Source organism: Glycine soja, chromosome 6 (assembly GCF_004193775.1).
Source record: "Glycine soja cultivar W05 chromosome 6, ASM419377v2, whole genome shotgun sequence".
Classification (NCBI taxonomy): domain Eukaryota; kingdom Viridiplantae; phylum Streptophyta; class Magnoliopsida; order Fabales; family Fabaceae; genus Glycine; species Glycine soja.
In genome coordinates, this window is record NC_041007.1 from 19140954 (window position 1) to 19165237 (window position 24284).

The window sequence follows — 24284 nt, forward strand, 5'->3', positions numbered from 1 at the left end:
CTAATACTGTTACAACTTCAGTTGAGCTATTAATAAGAAATCTGTAACAAAATTAATTAATTCATTATTTTTTTCCCTCCTTTTTACAACTTTCTATGTAAAGACCCACCTAGGGTTCCCTTAAGCCTTGAAAAACTAATCTGGTACAAGCCCATTTTTACTCGTTCACTGTTAATCAAGCCCACATTTTGAAGTGTAAAAAAATTAAGCTTAAGATATCACTCTTTCAGAGTGAGCAATAATTGTCCATTAGGGTTTTTCTTGTTTGGCAGGCTACAAAGTACTCTAAATATTTAAAGACCTACGCAAGACAACAACATAATTAGGAAAAGATGGAGTGCTATATATATATATATATATATATATATATATATATATATATATATATATATATATATATATATATATATAGTGCCAAATTATTCAAGTTAGCAAATCAAATCCGTGCACTAAAATTTCTTGGTGCATTATAACACACTTTGATCAATCAATTTAATTAGCACATAGGTATCTGCATCTCATTGAGGGAATAAGCACATGCATCTTAATGAAGTAATTGAACGCACGCAATTAGAGTTACTAAACCAAATTTAGATATTTATGTTACAGAATAGTGAAAGTCAGATCTTCCAACTTGTGCCGTGCAAATCTCACTGCCATCTGCCTGTGGTCCCTCATTTTTTCTCTCTGAGTTGAGTGGATGCTTTTTAAGAACCTAAGTTGGTCCCTGATCTACATAGCGCAGCTACCTATGATCTATCATCTAGTTGAATTTCCTTCCACACTTGTTTCTCTTAGTTTTCTGAAAATCTTAGTCTTATCATCTTAATTAAGAATATTTGGTATATAGGTATAATTCTAAGACAATATATATATATATATATATATATGTAACACCAAAAGGATTGCATTCTCTTATAAGATCTTCGCTTTTATAATACTACCAGAAATGCATTAGTTCTTTAGATAATGGTATGTGGAATTCTTTTTGTTTCCTTTACAACAGTGCGAATTTCATGACAAAGATACATGTGGTCGCACAAAAAGTGTAAACCATGCTTTCTTCTTCTTCTTTTCTTTTCTAGTTTTTAGATAAATAAAAAAAAATCAAGTTATAAATGGATTGAGGGTCATCTCTTTCCTTGTCTTTTCTTTTTATCTTTCTCCCTTTGGGCTGGCAATGCTTAGTCCAATATTAAAGCTTGCATCTAATGTTCACTCAATTGAAAAATTATGTTGAAAATGCAGTTAATCATTAAGCCAGTGATTGTTCAGTATGTGGTATGAACAAATCGAGGAAAATTTACCACTTTTGTTGACGTGCCACTTCAAAAGGATGCCACGTGATCAATGATCGTTTTCTTTTTTACATTTAAAAATGTAAAAAGCTAAATGCTGTAAAATTAAAATTTTCACTACTTCTCGTTTACAAAATTCTGAATTATTATTTCCTTGAGGGAATATAGGTTGAAATCTAAGGTTGGGGTCATCTGCTCAAATAATTAACATTTAGGTGCTCAATTTGGAAATACTTTTCATTTTAGGGGATTTCTATTTCCTTTCCCTTTCATTTCTTCTCTTTCTAGGTTATGGTGGAAGGCATAGAACAGAATAACCAGACATCCAGAATTTTCTCTCTCGTGTAAGTTGGTTTTGTTGTGATTTTTAATGCTAGCCTAAACCCTTTATGCTTCTCATTCTTCTAATGTTTTCAGTGAAATCCTATTATATATATATGTACAATTTTCAACTTACAAGGCTATGATATTTGCTTCAAATTTGGTTTAACAAACCATCAATTGAGTAAATAGAATCCTCCTCGCTTCAATTTATATGACTTCAGCACCACTGGAAGTTCTCAAATGGAACTGGGAAAACTGATTTCAGTGTAGAACTTCCATTTTTTTTAGACTACTACTTTCAGAACCTTTTGCTCTCTAATTTTATGATTCTGTTTCTCTTAATAACTAACTACTGAAAATGGGAATATTTTCATAGTCAAGAATGCAACAAACTTTTGTACAATCTTGCAGTAAATTTTACAACAGAAACTGTGTAAGTGTAATAATGTCACAAAAGGGTTTCTATTTCTAATACCAATGGATATAATTTTCCTTTGTTTGTCAGAGAGTTGCTTCAAGCTAGCTAGCGCCATATATATATATATATATATGTATATATTGAGGAGAGAGATGATTCAAGGAAATTAACAATCGCAATGATGAGATAAGTAGATGATGTTGACGATGATGGCAAGTTCAAGAGAAGGTTATCAAGCAAAGCAAGAGGGTGACACAACCACTAATATTGACAAGTTCTCCAAGGCATCTTCTACTACTTCAAGACAATGGTCAGCGTTCAGAAATCCAAGAATTGTGAGAGTGTCTCGTTCTTTTGGAGGGAAAGATAGGCATAGCAAGGTTTGCACCATAAGAGGGTTGAGGGACAGAAGGATTAGGCTCTCGGTTCCCACAGCTATTCAGCTATATGATCTTCAAGACAAGCTTGGACTAAGCCAACCAAGCAAAGTGATAGATTGGTTGCTTGAAGCCACTAAATTTGACATTGACAAGCTCCCTCCACTCCAATTCCCTCAGGGTTTTGGTCAATTTCATCATCATCCACAAACCCTATTCCCTTTTCATGAATCAAGTGCTGCCTCTCATCAGCTGTCTCTTGGACCCTTCAGTGATGCTAGCTCCACTTTTGTGAGGGATGGAGGGATTCAAAACCTCATGGCAAAGTCAAGGTATTGGGAGAACATAAACTCAATGTCAAGATTAAGAGGCAATAAGGAAGCTGAAAAGGGCAAGTGGATCAAAACAAGTGAAGAAGAGAATCATGATCAAGATGGTGTTGTTGGAGGTTACAACAACTTGCAAGTTTCTACTCAAAGGCTTTTCCCAATGGGTAGTAGTAGTACTACTACTACTCACTCCCTTTTACCTGGTTTGTTAAACAATTCCATGCCATATAACGCCTACAGTTCTGAGCCTTCTAGTTTATCTTTATCCCAATTTGGAAGCCATGGATTGTTCCCTTCTCAACAAGTAGATCCTAATCCAAGCAGTGGCAACAATGGTGTGCAATTCCAATCTTCTTTGTCATTACCTTCATCGGGCTCTCAATTATTGTTTGGCTCATCTTCTGCTACACCATCAATGTTCACCACCTATGCTCCATTTATTGCACCCTCAGTGGACCCTGATCCAAGACAGTTCAACCACATTCATCAGTTCTTGAACTCAGGCTCTCAAATCTTGCCTCCTCATCCTCTCATACCATCTCTTCATCACCCATTCAATTCACAGATCAGACCCTTCCCAGCAGCACTCTTTAGTTCAAAGCTTTTGGATTCAGACAGCAGCAACCATAGCCAACAAGATCATAAGGGTAGCACTTCTTGAATCTCCTCATGACCATTGTTCCTTCCAAAGATGTTAGATTGTACTGTGGCTCTATGCAGGCCTTATATTGTTGTGAAATTAAGGATCCTGTGAGATGGTATTCTTCATAGAAATCACTCGAAGCTAAAGCACATTATATTTTTTCCACTTTCAAGTTTCAATTACCAAGGTGAGTACATGCACGTTTGTAGGTATGGCAATGCTAGCTATACATATGAGAACAGTATATTTTGTATTTGAATCTTTGTGATTTCAGCTATACGTACCTTATTGACAAACCATTTCTGGGTACAAGTTATAATAAGTACCAAGATACTAAATAGAGTTCTCTTTCTTAATTTCTTGTATGCATATACATGAATTCCATCATTGAAATTAATTTATGTAAAATAAAAGAAGAAGGCATTTTCATTTTAGTTTAAGTTAGACAGTACAGTTCCGTGATCCAAGCTAATTCAATTACCAATGCGCTGTGGCTAAGCTTGAAAGGGTTTAGCTAGAATTTCATTGTGATCATCACTACAAACATCTTACATTTAATAATGCATACGATGTAGCATGAAAGGGTGACCATAAAATAAAGTCCAAGAACAAATGTAACGTACTATCGATGTCCTTGTGTATGGATTAAGAAAAAATGATTAGTTATTAAAAAATTAACATTCACTTTCTTTATTCTTAGTTAATTTTTTTCATTTTTTGCTAAGGTGTTAATATACTGGAGGGACAGGGAAGGAAATAAGATATGGAGACGGGTGATTTCACTTGTTTATATAACAGAGATATTGTTGCTTCTATACTTAATTAGTACTTTCACCTAAACTCATGAATTTTAATTCCACGACTTGAGAGCTCAATATATGGCTGGCAGAAGCGGCTCTTATATATAAAATATAATTCAAAATAATTTTACTGAAGGTAATGTGTTTGATCAAGCCTCTCCTCGTATATACTCTGATAAATATATACTTAATAATTTTGTTCTGCTTTATTACTTTTTTCTACTTTATACATTGCTATGCCAAGAAATTAAACGTCCATTTGTCACATTCGCGTTAACTAGTGTTTAGCTTAGCATCATGGAGTAGTATGTTAAAAATAGAGTTATGTAACTTACCTTAACGTGTGTATATATGTTTGTAATTAATTTGTCTTGTATAATTCTATCACTCTTTTTCTGAATTATTTTAGTGCTGGTTTAAAATAGAGAACCAGACAATTGAATTGGGTTTTCTTTTCCATTGGACAAGAACTGCAACCACTGACCCATGTTATTTCTAGAGCTAACATCAACTTATATAAATATCTTTTATTTAGAAGGCAATATAATACCTTTGGAAACTTTTTGGATGTGATGGTATGGTATATATGTTATATGGTATCGTATCATTGTCTTGCAACAGTTGTTATATATGGTCGGTTTGCTCGCTGCATGTTTTGTCTTAAATCTGTTCTAGTTTCAGGATGCATGATTCTTTTCTTTGCTACCTATATGTCACTACATGAAAACATTGAATTGTGAAAATATAAATTAGTTGTGCCTTGTTGGTGGTATAGTATTAAACATATATAAAAAACTATGTTTCATTTAGTGTACATCTATGTAAGTAGCGTGATATATAATTAACACGCAATCTGGAAAGATGAATGATGAATTATTAATTATAAATATGTGTACCATGTCCTTGTGCATTAACATGTATATAGTAACATTCAGAAAGCAAGTAATGCAACCTAAATTTGAATCAAAGTATACGTACGAATTATTGAATGTTTTTTCAACTATGTGGTGGAAAGAAGTGTCCTAATTATATGTAAACTCAATTCATCAGAAGCAACTTTTGATGCCTTTGGTTAATGACTTATTCCCGATGCATGTAGCTATGCTAGCAATGCATGCCGACCTACTGCATGTGAGGGTCTGCCACAAACTCTCAGTTGGAAAATAGTACTAATTAAAGATAATGTTGAACAAAGAAAAGGCTTGGAGATGCACCAACCATGACACCCTATATATAGTAAGATTGTAAAGGAAAAGAAAGAATGTAATTATACACTAGTACCTATTGATAAAAGTAAAAATTGTATTCAATTCATACAAATAGTTTGTACAGTAAAAAAAAGAATTGTGAAATACAATTATTGATAATGTGACGAAAAATTAAAAAAAAATAATGTTAGAAAAATCTTATAAATTATTATATGATCAATGTATACATATATAAAACTAGAAAATTAATTCTATATGTGGTTATGTTCTCTTGAAAATTGGATAAAGTGAAAAGGCTGTGTGAAGTTGCATGCTACAGTCCAAAGGGATCTGTTGTATATTACATAGATGTGTGTGAAATGCAGAGAGAGAGTAGTAGCCTAGTAAGCAATATAATAAGTCTTGTGTCTATCTTCATCTTTGTACCCTTTTAGACAGCATCTTAATGAAGGCATGGAAGCATCCATCGACACAGTGTGAAAAAGAGAGAGAAATGTTTCTGGATCTACAGTTTCTGCTGACAATGAAAAGGAGACAACATAAAATCACAGGGGGAGACTGAATTTGTGTAGTAGACAATAATATGTCACAAGATCCAAGATGAATAATTAATTAACAAGGAGACTCAGTTGTTGCAGCCGTTAGGTTTTCAGAGGATCCTTTGGAATAGAGTCATCAAAGAGAAATATGACCAAAAAGTTTTATTAATATTATATATAGTATTTGTCTGTGTGGTCCTGATTAATTATTTCAGTGGCTTTAAAACATAGAAATATGGAAACTATTCAGACTTGGCGGTACATTATCATGGAAAATCTTTTTATTTGCTTACACTATATAGTTAGCAGGGTGTTTCATTAGTCTCTCTGTCTTAATTTTATGGTACTGGCTAAGGAAATTGGTTATTGGTTAAAAATTAAAAGAAAAAAATATTTAGTGTGAAAATCATAAAAAAATCATAAAAAAACATAATATTTCATCTTCTGATAAAAATATTTTTATTTTAAATTCCTTAGTTAATATTGTAAAGACATTAATTAATATTTATCCAATTTCATAGTATATGGATGGTTTGTTCAAACAACTTGTAATATCTGACCCACCTCATTAATGTACCTTTCAATTAATGAACGAAAGAAAGCAAAAAATCAAAATTATGCATAACAATTTATTATGTGGCAGTGGTGAAACTTTTGACTAGTGTGGCTCACAACCATTATTATTTGTGTTGACGTGGTTAAATGAGCGAAAAAGTGTTATGATAATGAAAGGTGGTTACCATTTGTTTTGTCATTTTTTATTACTATAGAAGATGTGAAATTCACCTACTCTATAATGAGTAAATAAAGTATAATTTTAGTTAATGAAAAAAATTAAAGATTTATATTTGAATATATGTATATATAATATATATTAATTATTAATTTTCATTAATAATTGAGATATTTTTTATTCTCTAAAGTGAATTGTTCTCTATATGTATTTTTTATTATAAATAATTCATTGTAAATGATATTTTAAAATATTATTTATTTTTTCTATTGAAATTAATCATGTTAATTGTCATTAATTAAAAAATAAAATATATCAAAATTTATATTTTATTGAAATTAATGATTTATTAAATATTTTCTTATAAACTATTTTTATTAATATTTATAAATAGAAAAATAAAAATAATTAACCTAATTCTGTGATCATTAAAGGTATAAGTCTAGCTTTATAGCATATAATTTTTGAGTGATTTTACATTCATATGATGAATATAAAGCAAGAAAAAGAAACTGTGATCAAACATTTCTGTTTCATTTTTCATCCATGGGTGTTTTAATATAAAAATGATAAATTAATATATAATGAATGAAAAATTATTTAATAATTTGTAGAATTGAAAAATGTTGGCCTAGTTTAAAATTGAAGTTATGCTACTTTGATTATACAATGTAGTTAAATTTAATTAGTTGTGTGTAACATTAAGAAGAAGCAATAACCATAAATCATTGTAAGTATAATTTTTAAGGAAGTTATGATAAAATTTAATAAATTTATCATATGATAACTTATAATTGAATTTGTAATTTTTTTTTACCTTATCAGTGCATAAAACTACTAAAGTGTATAGGTCTTTGAAATAATATATAAAGCATAAGTTGCACGTTGAAATTATTTAGTCAATATAAACTATAATATTTTGTATTGCCAATTCATTATTGAATTTTTCTTGTAGATTAATCACTTAATTTTTATTTTTTCTAATGCATATCTTTAATTATTAATTAAAATGGAATATTGTGAGTTATTTTAAGCTGAAATGCATATTTATAAAAAAAATTATTTTTAATTATTATTGCTTACGAAATACATTTTAAAGCAAATAATATGAAAAATTGTTAAATATGTAATGTTATTGTAGTAGTATTAGTAGAAGAAGAAAAAAAACTTAGTTTGAGGCTAAACTTAAACAAGCAAAACGACTTATATTTAGTTTTATATAACATTTTTTTAACAAATTTAAAATGGTTATTATATATAATTTGATAGCCATTTAATTCAAAGAATATTATCATTTTTAATAAGTGAGATTGTCATTAAAACCACTATTTAAATAAAATCGTTAACGTACTCTCTACTAAAAACCTTACATTTAATATAAATAAATTAAAAATGTTAACCATTATAATTATTTGATTAATATAAATTTAAATTTTTATTTAACAATCTGTTGGAAAAAAAGGTTATATTATTATAAGTTAACATTTATTCATAAGTATAGAACAATTTTTCTTAGTATAAGTAAATACAGTATAAGATGGAGCAATTTTCTCCAAAAGACCTTAAATCAATCACTTTTACAAGTAAAGAGGGATTAAATGTTTTGTTTATATTTGGATCATCTCAAAGGTCTCAGAGTCAAAGATTTAAGAGCTGTCAATAAAATCCTAAAATGTATTAGATCAAAAGATTAATGATCAATATTAGAGATTATTCAATGGTTTCATTGTAGTCTGTCTAATATTCTCAGTCAGTATGAGTTATTCCTAATAAACTGTACAAAGTTAGATGAAACAAAAGAAAAAAGAAAAAAAATCACATGTTCATTTATATCAAAAAGAAAATTGAAAGAAATCAATCAACGGATGCTTTTGTAGTTGAGTTTGCATAATGCGCTTTGTAGGCGTGCATACCAGTGCGTACGTCATCCCTACTAAAGAAAAATTATTGCCTTTGGGATCCTGTATATATATTTTATATTGTACATTAGAGAATTGGACCACATTCTATCTTCTTTTTCTTTTATCTCTTTCATTTCTTTAGAAAATCAAATGAAAAAAATTATTTCTATTATTAAATGTAGGAGTTTAAAAAAATAAGGGTGTAAAAATACCACAGTTGCATCTACAATATACTACTCGGTCTCTTTTTTAAATTCAAAAGAATGTTAACTAAATTTATCTCAATATTATTATGTCTATATTATTATGTCTAAAGGATCTTTTATTTAATTGAATTTTTAGTTCTAACGTTTCTTTTTTATTCTTAATATCAAATTATAAAGGATAAATTTGAGAAATATTTAAGAGGTGTATTGAATTAAGATTTTAAAAGATTATTTTGACATAAAAAATATCTTCTAGATTTTAAAAGACTTTTTAAAAATATAATGATTTTTAAGATTTTTTTAAAAGAATTTTATAATTAATTAGGATTTTGTAGTTTAAATTTTAATAGATTTATAAAATATAAATATGTAAGATTTAAACAGATATTTTAGATTTTTAAGATTTTAAAAGACTTCGTAAAATTTTAAAAAACATTCAAAATTATTGAAAAAGATCTATGAAATTCTCTCACCTAACACTTTAAATAAAACCATCTCATATAAAGAACTATAAACTTATTACATAATAAATCAATTTCCCCTCACATATTTACAAACATAATAGATTCATTCCTCTTCAATCATCAATTATGTTAATAGTATAAACATTACATACTGCAATGTCTATCAGTAGCATAGATACTCTTAATCATTTCTATAATGACAATCCCACCAAAAAAAAAATTATAAATAAAAATGTAATCAAGATGCCTCAAATTCAAAGAATAGCAAAGATCTCTCATATCACATGTCTTAGGACATGTTGTCCATGGGTTTAAAGAGTAAAAAAAAATATGAATGTCTATCACTTTCAACAAAAAGACAAGGAATTATGTTTGATGGGAGAAGAAAAAGCATATCAATTGGTAGGAAAAGAAAGAAATAAAGAAGGTGTCAAGAAATCTCAAGGGTTTGGGTGAGATTATTTTATATGTATTTTCTATTTAAAAATTTAATGAAATCCATTAAAATCCATCCTAAAAAAGAATCTATCAAAATTTGTATACTTTTAAATATCAAATAAATTTTTGTAAGTTGTAAAAAATATTAACGAAATACCAATAGATTTTATTGAATTCATAAAAAATCCTAATAATTTTGACTGAATACCACAAAACTTATTTTATTATTTAAAAATCTTGATTGAATATCTAGAAAAAAATTTACAAAAAAAATAATTCTTTTAAAATTCTTTGAAATCCTAATTGAATACACTCCACTTAATTTTTATTTGAGATTGATGCAATTAAATGTGATTATTAACTAACTTTCTTAGTCAGTATGAATTGATTTTTTTATATATTTGAGACTAGAAAAAATGTATATAACTTTTAAGGTAATTATTAACTTATTATAAAAGTCCAAACATACTATGTAGTATGATGATTTCCTATTGAATGACAGTATATTTTACACAACTAATACATCGTCTATTTTCTCTCTTTGTATATATATAACCTATACATGGTCAGTCCTAAAAATTTTAGTGCCCCGGCCAAAATGAAAATATCATGCCCTCATAATCATTTAAATATTATCCTCCATACACTTTTTGGTGTAAAACTCACTAATAATTTGTTCACAGTTAACATTCTTTAAAAAAATCATTTCAATAAAAATTAAAGCAAAAGTATTTAATATCTACCTTAGGACATAATAAATAGGATTTTAAAATTTTTATTTTTCATAAACTTCTTTTACTATATGCAACAATAACATAAATAGTAAATATTATTTTAAGTTAAAAATGCATTAGGAAAGGAATTCAAAGAACTAAATATCATAAGGCTTGATTTTGATCTATTGTTGAAACATCTCTTGTAACTTTTAATTTTTCAAATAAAATTTAACCATCAAGATCATAAGAAATATCAAGTTTTAGAAAAGTTTCATTTAGAGAGGCTAAAATCAAACTTCAAAACAACGAGGGAACAAAAATTAGAGAAATGTTAATAACATTCTTTCTAACACTTTTTGCTATGATTAATTAAAATTTATTAAAAATCATTAATTTTGTTAGGTCTCACTTCTCATTTTTTAATGGTTCTGCTTATTTAGAAGTGAAATCCACTTAAATGATGATCTTCAGGAAAGGGGTTAGTTTTTGAAATAGAGGTCACACTATTATCATTGCATATACAAATGTTGATTGGTTGAACATGGAGCTACGTCTATTACTTCATGTGAGCTGATTTGGTCAAAACAACTCCTTAGTGAACTCAAATTCTATAAAATAGGGTCCATGAAACTTATTTTTGACAACCAAGTAGCCTTGCACATAGCATCTGATACGGTCTTCCTTGAACAGATCAAACACGTTGAAATAGACGATTACTAGTGTATAGCAGAAGAATATTCAACTTCCTCACATATATTAATTCAAATAAAATTTATAGCAGAAGCAAATGCTTCTTCCTCACACATGAAAGCCAAGTATAATTAACTGAATCTAAATTGAGCTCTTTTAATTTAGAGTTTTCATGTTTTGAAATGATGAGTGCAATATCATATACATTGTTACCTACTTGAAAGCATAAATAAATAAAATAACACTTCAAAGTTCAAAATTCAAAATTCAATCAAACTTAAAATATAGAACCTTAACATTTGAATTCAAAAATTACTTTGTGGAAACAACTTAGGATCAGAAACAAATTCACTTCCGATTTAACAAAAACAATAGCACTGGGTAGTTAACAACTGAATTTCAAAATTACATTGAGGAAACCATTTACAACCAAAAACAAATTCACTACTGATATAACAAAAACAATAACACTAGGTAATTAATAACAAATGAGAAATTATTAGAGCAGAATTTATGATAAAGAACTAATGACATTCAACTCCATATATATCGGTTTAAAGATTAGTTGACTGCATAATACACTTGCATAAGGACAAACATCTTACATCACATAAAAAAATACACATTACTGTTGACACAGCAAAACTCTCTTTTAATATTTCACACAACTTTTGCAAGATTCAAATTTAAAAGTACTAATTAAATTGGAATAATCTTGTTGGTGTTGTTTGGTCTTTTATTTTTTTCTTACATTTCATTCATGAAGGAAAAGATAAAAATATTGAGATTCATCAAAATATTTTATCAATCTCTCAATTATTCTAAATATACAAAGATATAATTGTTTCTCTTTCTATCCTTTTTAATAAAAAAAAACTTGGTACCAAACATAGAGTTATGTTATTATATAGCTCTTCGACACTACATGTTTCCTTTGACAATCCTAGTTCTCCCCAATACTCAATTCTAATATTCTGTGGTTGAGTCTTGAAATGACCTTGGTCAACACATCATTGAATTGAATGAATGCCCTTATGTCCGCCCCTGCTCATAAGTCAAAAGCCCATCACATAACCGTGATTAAAATCTTACTGGTCATAGTTATGCTTATGCATCAAATTCTTATCATTTTCCATGAAAATAGGTTATTCTGGTGGGTCAATGGTGTAGTTAATTTATACATTACAATCGTGCAAAAAATGAAGGACAAGAAGGGACATAAAGAGATGGAATAGAACTGCATCAACTGAGCAAGAATTTAGTAAAAATATTGATAGCCATCTGCAATTATTATCAGCGAAAAAGAAAATCAACAATAAGATACTACAATTAAAAGCAGAGTCTAGAGAAGCATAAGATTGCAATAGAAAAGAAAAAGAAACAGAAACAAAATCACACATAAAGAACAAAAGACTGGCCTGCAGGAAAACTCTATTTTAGTTGAATAATACACACCTGAATTTTGGCTTCCCACCATTCATCACTAGCAACAATGATATGAACCCTCATGGCACAAGGGCTGACTTAGGATCGTCTAGGATTAAACCTTGTTGGAAAATTCAGAAAATTGATTAAGAAAAGGATGGGAAATTGGCAAGACTCAAGGGTTGGGCAGTGGCTAATTTCCTGGGACTTAATAAGGTGAATCTTGGCATAAATGGATGAAGGAGATGGTAAAAACGTAGGTTAAGTGGTGACTGAACAGAAGTATAGAAATGACTATAACTCAAGCTACAAGACTCCAAATGAGTTGATTCCAAAACGAGGTGAAAGCTCTCATTTTGAATTTCAATTTAGGCTCAAGAATCACTTAATTTGAACGAGTAAAACGAGAGTTATGGTCACGAGATAATTCTAGGCAGAATTGGATTTTCTAGAATTGTGGTTTGAAAGAACAAGGTTGAAGATGAAATGGTGGAAGGAAAGAATCACTCTTTCCGACGAGGGCAACACACAAAGGATGCAAAAAACCTTTGATATAGCCAGGGTGTTCTTGAATCACTCAAGAACTTAGGAGAATCACTCTCACTAAGATAAAAGAGATAAACTCTAATTTTTTTGAATAAAACTCAACTTGTGTTTATTGATAAAATGGTTCAGCTTATAAAGAAGCTTTACCATCAGATTTTACATATGCTTCATTAAAGGAAATTACAATCCACTTAAATTTAGTAATGAGCCATTAACCTAGGAAATTAAAAGAACTTAAATGGCTGAGTGTAACTGAAATTGTGGCAACCAAAAGTCACCCCAAGGTTGATGCCTAAGCTACCAATTGGGCCTTTATTACAACTTGAACTAAACCAAACTAAAGCCCCTTTAGTTGAGTAACCCAGAACATATTTTTGGTCATCCAACTTTACATGGATTGAGCCATTATTTAGACAAACTAAACACTCTAAAATTGAGACGAAATGGCGCCATTTAGTCCTCCTCCATTTGGAACATGATACAACTCACAACCTTAGACTTTTCTCCTTGAAACTTGGGCTTGTATTCAAATAGTATGGACAACACTTGTTGAAGAGCTTCCTTTGCTTTCCTTGGTCTAGCCCTTGTCATAGGTCCTCCAAGTCCTTCAAGTGGATCCTTGCCCTTGCTCTTGGTCATGTCCTCATCAAGTGTCCTTCCCAATAAGCTTAGCCCATAATTGTCATTCCTTTTTCAAAGAATCCCACCTATTTCTGAATTATTTATATTCTTATCTCAAATTTGTTGCCTTATTGAGCTTTTCTGCAATATTTGCCCAACCAAGCTTAGTGAAGTGGTTGTGATGTTTATTTCCAGCATTCACCTCTTCTATGCACACTTTCAACATAATTTCAATATTTTTATCACACGATTATGCTTCTTTCTTTTCACAAGAACTTGATTGAGAGACATTTCACAAACTTAATGAAACAAACAAAAGCATAACGATAATTCATAACAATTCAAAATTTAAAGAGAAAAAAAAAAGAAATTAATGAAGAACTGGTTAACTTGTGATGCTAACAAAGGAAGAAGAAGATATGACAAAGGATGATCTGAAGAGAAATCGAAAGAATGGAAGAGAGATTGAGGAACGAAGAAGGAAGGCATAACAAGTAAATTGTGAGGAACAAGAGAGAGAAACTTTGAGGATTTAGAAAATGTGGAGGGCATGCTTTGTCATTTTAAAATTTTTTGAGGACATAATTGTACAAACATCATTTAGGGAACAGATTCCCGAAAGTAAAAATTTCACAAGCTGGAAATTTGAGTTTCAAGAAAAAATCTGTTGAGAGCTTTTTTCTAATAACCAAACACTCTTAAAAAATTTGAGTTTTCAAGAAAAAATTTGAATTTCCCGAAAACTAATAACCAAAAACTCTTAAAAAAAATAAAAAATAAAAAGACTTTTTTCTAGTAGATAAAATGGTAGAAGGTCTTTTGGGCTGTATCCAAACAGGCCCTTATGCATGAGAAAATAATTTATGGAGAAGTCACCACCTCTTTTGTCAATTCAAATAATCAGTTGGTAGATATCTTTACCAAGTCACTTAGAGGGCCAAGGATATCCTTCATTTGTTTCAAGTTGAACACATGTTATCCATATGCTCTAGTTTGAGGAGGAGTGTTGAGATTATGATTGAAGATTTGATTGATGTTCTCTATAATCTCATTTACTGTTTTTTAATGGAATTTATTATGATTGTATAATCCCTAATCCCTATTATCAATGGATTTTTTTCTTCTTTTTTTGGTGAATGATGGATGTTTTCCTTTTGTAATCATTTTATGTTCATTATAAATAAAGAGTTGAGGGAACTCTATCCTCAAGCACTTAGATCAACATATGTATGATATTCAAGTGATAGTTAAAAATTACTCCCTCAGTATTAAAATAAGTATCATATATTTAAAACAAAAATTTGTCTCAGAATAAGTGTTATGTTAACTTTTCAATGTAATATTAATTTTTTTCTACTAATGTCCATAACAAGTATCATTTTAGTTATTCAATATAATATTTATAGTAATGTTAGTTTTATTTTGTAACCATGTTATTGGCACAAAATATACATCAACACCTGGATGACCATCTTTAGTGAAATTCTTCCCTCCCAATTACGTTTTATCCATCCAGAAACTCAAATTTGAGACCTTGCTTAAGGAGATCAAGTCTAATACCACTCAGACCAACGACTTGTTGGTTATAATAAAATTAGTTTTGTAAAATTATTACTTTTTCATTTATTTATTAAATTTTCTTAGTCCATGTAAAACAACTTAGGACAATACTTGTTTTGGGATAGAGAGAGTATTGATTAAATATTGTTAATAATCTATAAAAATTACATGTATTATAAAAAATCAATCTTAATATAGTTTAAAACTTCCAATAGTACATTAATTTATTTTGTTAGTTTCAATACCTATATTTTTGAAGAAAAAAATCAAGACCATCAAAATCAAATTAATGTTCGCTAAAACTTGAATTTATTTTAATATTAATACAATATTTTTCTCTTTTTCAAGCACATAGAATATTTTTCTCTTTTTCAAGCACATAGAATATTTTTCTATTCATCCTCTTTCTAAATTTTAAATTATGATGATTCAAATAAAAAAGTCAAAAGTGATTTCATATCCTAAAATTTACCAAATAACCTCATTAAAAGAAATAAGTTGATTTCATATGTATATAAAATAATCAAAATCAAAAGGATTAATATTTTTATAAGAACCAAAAAAAAATCATCAACTAAATGTATGATTTTGTTACTATCATTTTCATCTAAACGTTTTTTTAGAGTAATTTACATTGATACCTCATAAAAAATTATTTAGATTGCACATAATCTTCATGTATTTTTAATATTTATAATAATTTTTCTTGTAGAGTTACTAAATATGATATTTTTCAAATAACTAAAGGGTTAATATAATATATAAGGGGTGTCAGATAATATTTTCAAACATTTAATGTGTTATTATAGGGATATAAAAAAAAGACTATCGTGTGCAATTAGGAAAAATGTTGAGAGTGTCCGCGTAAATTTACTTTTTACTTATAAAAAATTATTATTGTAAAATTTTAAGTTCTATATTTATTTCAATGCCAATTTTGTGTTGGAATTTAAAGCAAATGTAAAATGATTTTTCATATAAATTTGTAATTGACTAATAACATCTACATGACGTCAAGTAATAACATCTATTTACATATTTGTAAATTGCAAAATTTTACTAATAAATTAACTATCAATATGATAGTAAATTTTATCACCCAATAATTTAAAATAAAAATAAATTTTCTAAGAATATTAAAATTTTATCACCCTTAAGGCTACTTATTTATAATTGGCGTGGAGACAGTCAAAACTTAGAGCAATTCCAATAAGTTACGTTGTGTATGTTGGTTTTTAAAGTTAATAAGCAGCTTTAAAATACTATTGGCAAAAAAATAATATTGAGTTCTTATAGAAGTTATTTATATTAGCAAGAACAACTCAAGTTGCATAAGCATTCAAAAAATAATTTTCAAAGTCAAAACGAGTTCTTATGTATGTAGAAGAGATAGCTTTTTTTTTTATAAAATTATTCTATACCGTAAGACCATTAATCTCAAATAAAAATTATTAAAAATAAGATAAGAATTCAAGTTACATTGAGTTTCATCATTAGAATAAAAACTAGTTTTTTTGGGGGGAGAATAAAAACGAGATATTTGATAAGAACATTCATGAAAGTCACACATAATCCCAGGGTATGCTGGTTTGTTTGTGCTTCTTTTGGGTCTGCTATCTTGGGCTTATGTTCTTCCTACCAGTTATTAATGGGGTGTTGCTAGGTGCACCCAGCAGAATTACTAATGCACCCAGTATTTTATCATCTTTCTAATTTTGTCCCTTACACAATCTTATAGAAGACTTCTTCCATAAGAGTTTACAGAAGAAGCTCTTTTGTAAAAGTTTCTTACTTTTTTCATAAGTTTTCTTATGAAAGACTAAGAGTTTATGGAAGAAGTTTTTCTGTATGAGCTTCTTTTTTAATTTTTTTTAAAAAAAACATTTGTGATGAATTAATTTAAAAATAATGGTCCAAGAAAGACTCAAATCTATGACTTTCAAATTATTAGCTCAACACTCTAACCAACTGAGCTAATAAATTAATTACATTGTAAAATAAATAATGTTGTTGTGCATAACATTAAAATTTTTGATATATATTTAATGCACATGTAAATTTAAATAATAAATTTTGTAACAATTAATTTTGATATAAATCATACAGATTATTTAATCCGCATATTTTTTTTAAAATAAAAAATATTTACTATTATAAAATTTATTATATATTAAATTTTGTAATAGTAAAAAAAATTAATGCACAAATGAGTAATTTAACATATTAATAATTAAAAAAATAAATATTAAATTTAATATATATTTACTATTAAAAATTTAATATATATTAAATTTTGTAATAGTAAATATTTTTTATTTTTGAAAAAATATACGGATTAAATAATCTGTATAATTTATATCAAAATTAATTGTCACAAAATTTATTATTTAAATTTACATGCGCATTAAATATACATCAGAAATTTTAATGTTATGTATAACAACATTATTTATTTTACAATGTAATTGGCTCATTAGCTCAGTTGGTTAGAGTGATGAGCTAATAACCTAGAAGTTATAAGTTCAAATCTTGCTTGGGCTATTAATTTTAAATTAATTCATCATAAATGTTTTTAAAAAAATTAAAAAAAAACTCTTCGGAATTCCATACGAGGAAAGAACTTCTTACCTTCCTTTTTGCATTGTTTTCTTATTTTGATTTATGATGCTCTGTTTTTATAGATGACATTGCATTTTGTTGTGTGATGTGTCTATGTTTGAGTTAAGTTTTTTATTTCCTAATATATGACAGTTAGGCGAAGAAGTTGACGTTTGGGAGGATATATCTGCAGATTGCATGAACACATTTATCCTATATAATCTGGTGAAAGCATGTAAGAAGTATAGCAGTATAGGAGATTGTTTTTGGTTGATTGATAAGGACTTAGATTTTAATCATGGGTTAAGGAGTTGTATAACAGATGGAGATATACTATACTTAGTGAGGGATGCTTTGGAAAATGAGAATGAGATAAACTTTTATTTTCATCATGAAGTAGATCCAATTCCAGAAGAAGTCCCACAGATGTTGTACTTGAAATGTCATCCAATTACAGAAGTTGTTGAGAATGAGGATGATTTAGATGATGTACATGTTGCTGGCCATGAGGAAGGTAAATTTTAATTGATCTGTACTTGGTCCAACATGGTTACCATAATTTTGGAATTTAATGTTTATAATTAATTAACATAATTTATTTGTACTTGATCACCATTGATGCAGATGTTGGTGGTGGAGAGAAAGGTATTAATGTGGACGCTGGTCGTGGTGAATATAGAGATGTTGGTGGTGGTGAAGAGAGAGATGTTGGAGGTGGTGAGGAGGAAAAGGATGGTAATCCTAATAATGAAGATGACAATGATGAGTGGTTTACAGATTTCTCTTGTATGGGGAAAGAAGTTGAAGTTGAAGTTGAAATAGATGGTTATCATTCAGAGGAGCTCAAAACCCCCATTAGTAGTCATGATGAAGATGAGGATGTTGACAAAGTTTATCCTCAATACAATGAAAGTAATCGAGTTGCTGAATAAAGGTTGGAATTAGGGATGGAGTTTGGTACTCTAGCTGAATTTAAATCTGCCTTGAGGGAGTATAGCATATTCATGGGTAGGGAGTTCAGGTTGAAGAAGAATGATAAACAGAGGGCTAGAGCAAAATGCAAGAAGGCATGTTGTGATTGGGAGATCTACTGTGCAAAAAATGAACTCAGAAATTGTTTTTCAAATCAAGTCATTTAAGCATGAGCATAATTGTTGCAGAGAAATGAAGAACAAACAAGCAAATAGAGAGTGGGTGGTCAGCAAACTTGAGGCCAAACTCAGAATCCAGCCAACCCTTAAATGTGTTGAAGCTTTGGATTATTTCAAGCAAGAGTTTGGAGTTCACATTGAAGTTACAAAGATGTGGAGAGCCATGAAAGAAGCAAAGCAACTAGTAGAAGGGAGTGAGAGGAAACAATATGCCAAAGTACTTGATTATGCACATGAGTTGTTGAGGAGCAATCCTGGATCAACAGTTAAGATCAACACAATGCCAAGTCCAGAAGGTCCACCACAATTTCAGAGGCTATATATTTGTCTTGCTGGTTGTAAAAACGGGTTTGTTGCTGGATGTAGACCATTCATAGGTCTAGATGGATGTTTCCTAAATAGTGCATTTGGAGAAAACTTGCTTTCTACTGTTAGGGTTGATGGTAATAACCACATCTTTGTTATTGCTTATGTTGTGGTGGACATGGAGAACAAAGACAATTGGAAATGGTTTTTAACTTTGTTGCATGAATATCTTAGGGATTACGTACAGAATGGGTGAAATTTCATGTCATACATGCAAAAGGTATGACATGGTGTGATTTGCAATTATTATCATAAGTTAGGGATTTAATTGTAGTTAATGACATAAGTTAGGGACTAGGTTGAAATATTTACTACACTGCTATTCCAACTTTACAGGAAGTCATGCCTGGTACACCACCTCATAGATTTTGTGCCTTGCATCTTTGGAAAATTTTTACAAAGCAAAGGAAAAGCAAGGAACTTAAAGGAATTGTGTGGAAATATGCAAAGTCGACTACTGTTGCTGAGTTTGAAGAAGAAATTAGATGTTACATCATGAGAACCATGGCTGCCCACAAGATTAAACTTTCTGGAAAACCTGGACCATTATGTCCAATTCAGTACAAAAGACTAGAAAAAGAGATTCATTTTGCTAATCAATGGACTCCAATTTGGTGTGGTAATAACATGGACGTGAGATATGAGGTCCACATGTGGGGGAAAAAGGTTGAGGTCAATTTAGCTGGACATGCACTTGTAGAGTTTGGAAACTAACAGGTTGTGTTCTGTATAATTTTTTTTCATTCGTAACCTACATGTGTGCTGATTTTACAACTTTGATGTAGGGATGTCATGCCAACATGCCATTGCAACAATAAGTCACAAAGGAGGCAAGCCTGAGGACATGTGTCATGAGTGGCTGTCCATAGAGGCTTATAATAAGACATATCATCATTTTATTGAGCCAGTCCAAGGACCACAATATTGGGCCCAGACATAATATGCACAACCTATTCCACCACATAAAAAGGTCCAAAGAGGAAGGCCTAAGAAAGATAGAAGGAGAGATGCAAATGAAGACAATGTCATAGGACATAAGATAAAAAGGAAATTGTCAGACTTTACATGTGAAAGGTGTGACCAAACCAATCATAACATCAGAAGCTGCAAAAATATTGGAGTTCCTATTAGACCAAAGAAATATGTTGCACCACCAACTTCAAATCAGGATGACGACCTACTAGCTCAAGATGAGCAAGCTTTGAATAAGGCTGAAGAAGCTGCTGCTCATTTTCAAGAAGGTTCGGTGGAGATTAATTTATCTCAGCTTAATTTGTCACAAGATAGTGACATGGAGTTCATGGTAAATATTTGTCACAAGAAAGTATTTTTATCTCAACCTAATTTGTTGCAACACTCCATTTTTATATATTACAAGTGTTATACATGTTTGGCATTTGCATGTAGGTCCCTGCAACTATTGTTCCACCAATAGCAAGGAATAAGCTAAACATAACAAGACCCAAACAAAGGAAGGCTATTGATAAAGATGCAGTATAAAAAATGAAGAAAACTGAAGACTCATTTTTTGTTTTATTTTTTTATTAGGATGTGTGGTTGGATATGACTAATTTTTATTTTGTTATTAGGATTCAGTAGTTGGATATTTTGAAAGCTTGAACAATGTAAACATTATGGTACTTGTATATGAAAGCTTCACTTATCTATTTTGGTTTATGGTGTGAAAGCTTGCCCTACTGAACAATTGCTTGTAACTACCATGCTTTGGTATGTGAAATGAAATTATGGCTGAGCCATGTTGGTTTTCTGGTTTAGGAAGTGTCAAATGATATTTGCTAGCAGTTCTCTGGACTAGGACCGCTGTTAAACCTTACATCAACTTCTAGACTTTGAAAAATAATCACATGATTTAATGTATGTTTCTTCTCTTTCTTTTATAATTTACACATTGTTTTGGAGCTGGACTAGGACCACCTGGTTTAGTGCTTTTTTGTTCTTGATTGGTTTTTCAAAATTTCTCATACATTTGCTACTTCAATAACTGAAATGTTATTTAATAAATAAAAATAAAATATTTAATTCGACTGGTTATACAACAAAAAATTTTAATTAATAAATAAAAATTATATTTAATTGAACTAGGTTTAGGTGAATTGATTAAACTGTAAATTTCAGCAACAAATTATATTTAACTGAAATGGGTAACTGACAATAGCAACAAATTTCTTCCTACTACAAATTCTTCAGCAAAACAACAATTACAATATCAAAAGATGCTATTACAAATTTTAGCTAAAATACATTCCCCCTAAAACTAACATTATAATTAAAAATGAAAAACCTAACAACAAAATGTTTGTTAAATTTCTCATCTTCTTTTGCAAAGCTTCAATTTGTAGGTTCAAATCAGTCACTAGTATTGATTCTCTTGTGACAGAAGAAGGATTAAAAACTTGGTTTTCTTCTTCAACCCATTAAAAAAATTGACAGTTATTTGGGTCTGTTTGGGGCAATGCACAAGTATAGAATAACCTTCTTGGGTTCCTCCTTGTTCTTGCAATTCGAATAGCTACATGTCTTCCATGGTGGCATTGCCGAGTGGTTCTACAAAAAAATGCACAAGAACTGCCACTTGCAGACATGGAGAAATCAAGTGAACAAGAAGAAGCAAAGGGTAGAACCTTTACAGACGAGAGAAGAAGAACCAAATGAGCGTGTGAGAAGAAGAAGAAGCAAGTGAGTGTGAGAGAAGATGCTTTATAAACGCAGACTTCAGTGCCACGTTGAATAGTCTACGTGGCACTGAATTATCAACAATGCACCTCACTAACGGAGTTACTTGTGAATTTAATGATAAGGACTATTTTGAAACACTTATACAAAGATAGAGACTATTTTTTACATTTCAATAGGTTAGGGACTAATATGCAAAAAGGTTATAAAGACAGGGACCAAAATTCTTATTCACTCAAAAAAAAATCTTATATTAGGAATACTCTTATGAACAAATAGAACTGGTGAAACATTAGAGGTTGGGCTGAGGTTAGGGACGACCTTTTCTCCAACTTGGGAACCAAACCATTACAATAACTGGTGAAACATTAATAGGGGTAAATGAGTAATGTTAATAGCAAAAATGAGTTGTGTCTTTCCCTCATATGTATAACAGAAATTTATTATTTAAATTTACATGTGCATTAAATATACATAAAAAATTTTAATGTTATGTATAACAACATTATTTATTTTACAATGTAATTGGCTTATTAGTTCAATTGGTTAGAATGTTGAGCTAATAACTTGAAAGTCATAGGTTCAAGTCTTACTTGGGTAATTAATTTTAAATTAATTCGTCATAAATATTTAAAAAAAATTAAAAAAAAAACTCTTATGGAAGTAAGAGGGAAAAACTGGTGAAACATTAATAGGGATAAATGAGTAATGTTAATAGCAAAAATGAGTTGTATCTTTCCCTCATATGATTCCATATTTTTTTATTAACTTTGTTAGTGTTTATTAATAGAATAATCAAATATGTAGTATTTTTTTTCTTAATCACTCAACCAATTTTGTATTTTTTTCATCCTTGAGTAGATTTTGGGCAAAATCACCAAATTGGGTCCCTTTTACAAATTAATTACCAAAATGAGTCTATTTCATTTTTATTTACCAAGGGGGTCTGTTATTTTACTACAAAGCGCTTACCTGAGGGGCGCCTTCCACCTGAACACGACACGTGGCGTGACTTGATAAGACGATGGGACAGGGGTGGAAGTGGTGGCCTGCGAGGCGCTACTAGTAGTGGTGGGGCCCAGGCGCGTCCACTAGTGGTGGGCTCAGGCACGTCCCTCTTTCCTATAAAACCCCTTCCCCTCCGTTTCATTTTCACACAAAAACGTTGAAGTGAGCTGAGTTGAAACGTGTTGAAGCACTTTATACCGGTTAGAATTACTCTAAATAAATTAAATTACTGTCACAACAATTTCCTACTTTGCACACTTATGACGCAAAACAATCGGCATTTATTTTTAATGTCTATGTATAAATTTTGGCTATTAAAAAAATATACCAACAACATCAATAATTATGAGCTTAACTAATAATAATAATGTGCTAGACATAAAAACTACTACAATAAATAATTATTGTCATCAACAAACAAATATAACATAATTATAACAAAAAATTAAATTATTAAGTTACCAAAAATTACTAATTATCACACAAAAAATATAAACAAAATTACTATTTCATTTTATAGTTAGTGTCAATTTGTTTATGCACCTACAAAATATAATCATTATTATCATCAACAAAATAAATATTAATTAATGTTATAATGTATCGAAGATAAAAAATATTTACTAGTTTTGAGCAAAATTTCTAACCGGTTTAAAACGTTTCAACACGTTTCAACTCAGCTCACTTCAACGTTTTTGTGTGTAAATGAAACGGAGGGGAAGGGGTTTTATAGGGAAGAGGGACGTGTCTGGGGCCCACCACTAGTGGTCGCGCCTAGTAGGCCACCACTTCCACCCCTGTCTCATCGTCCTGCCAAGTCACGCCACGTGTCGCGTTCTGGTGGAACATGCCCCTTAGGTAAGGGTTTTGTAGTATGATTTTGCCGTAGATTTTGTGATGAGATAGTTATTTTATTCTCCGTAAAGAGTTTCTTTTTGTATTTTTTTTTTTACAATATTCATAACGTGTTAGGCTGTTTGTTTTACCGTTTCTATCCGTTGACATAAGTTCCAATACACCATTTTTATGAGAAACAAACTTCTTCGTGAACATAAGTTGGAAGTTTGTTCAATGGAAAAACACGTATAATGACCATACTAGGTTCAACGTTTGACCTGGTTGATTTATACGAAAGACATAAGTTTGAAGTTTGTTCAATGGACCCACCTGTTTGGTTCTTTTGTTAAACTAAAAGACATATAAAATTAGGAAATATGAAAATGAAAAATAA

General features: G+C 29.9%; 1 protein-coding gene across 1 annotated transcript; it reads left to right on the forward strand.

The window, feature by feature from the left end:
- Positions 1-992: 992 nt before the first annotated feature.
- On the forward strand, positions 993-3741 carry LOC114416628 (transcription factor TCP5-like). Its single transcript, XM_028381572.1, has 2 exons — positions 993-1642; positions 2128-3741. The coding sequence occupies exon 2, from the start codon at positions 2235-2237 to the stop codon at positions 3405-3407; it is 1173 nt and encodes a 390-aa protein (XP_028237373.1). The 5' UTR covers positions 993-1642; positions 2128-2234; the 3' UTR covers positions 3408-3741.
- Positions 3742-24284: the final 20543 nt, after the last annotated feature.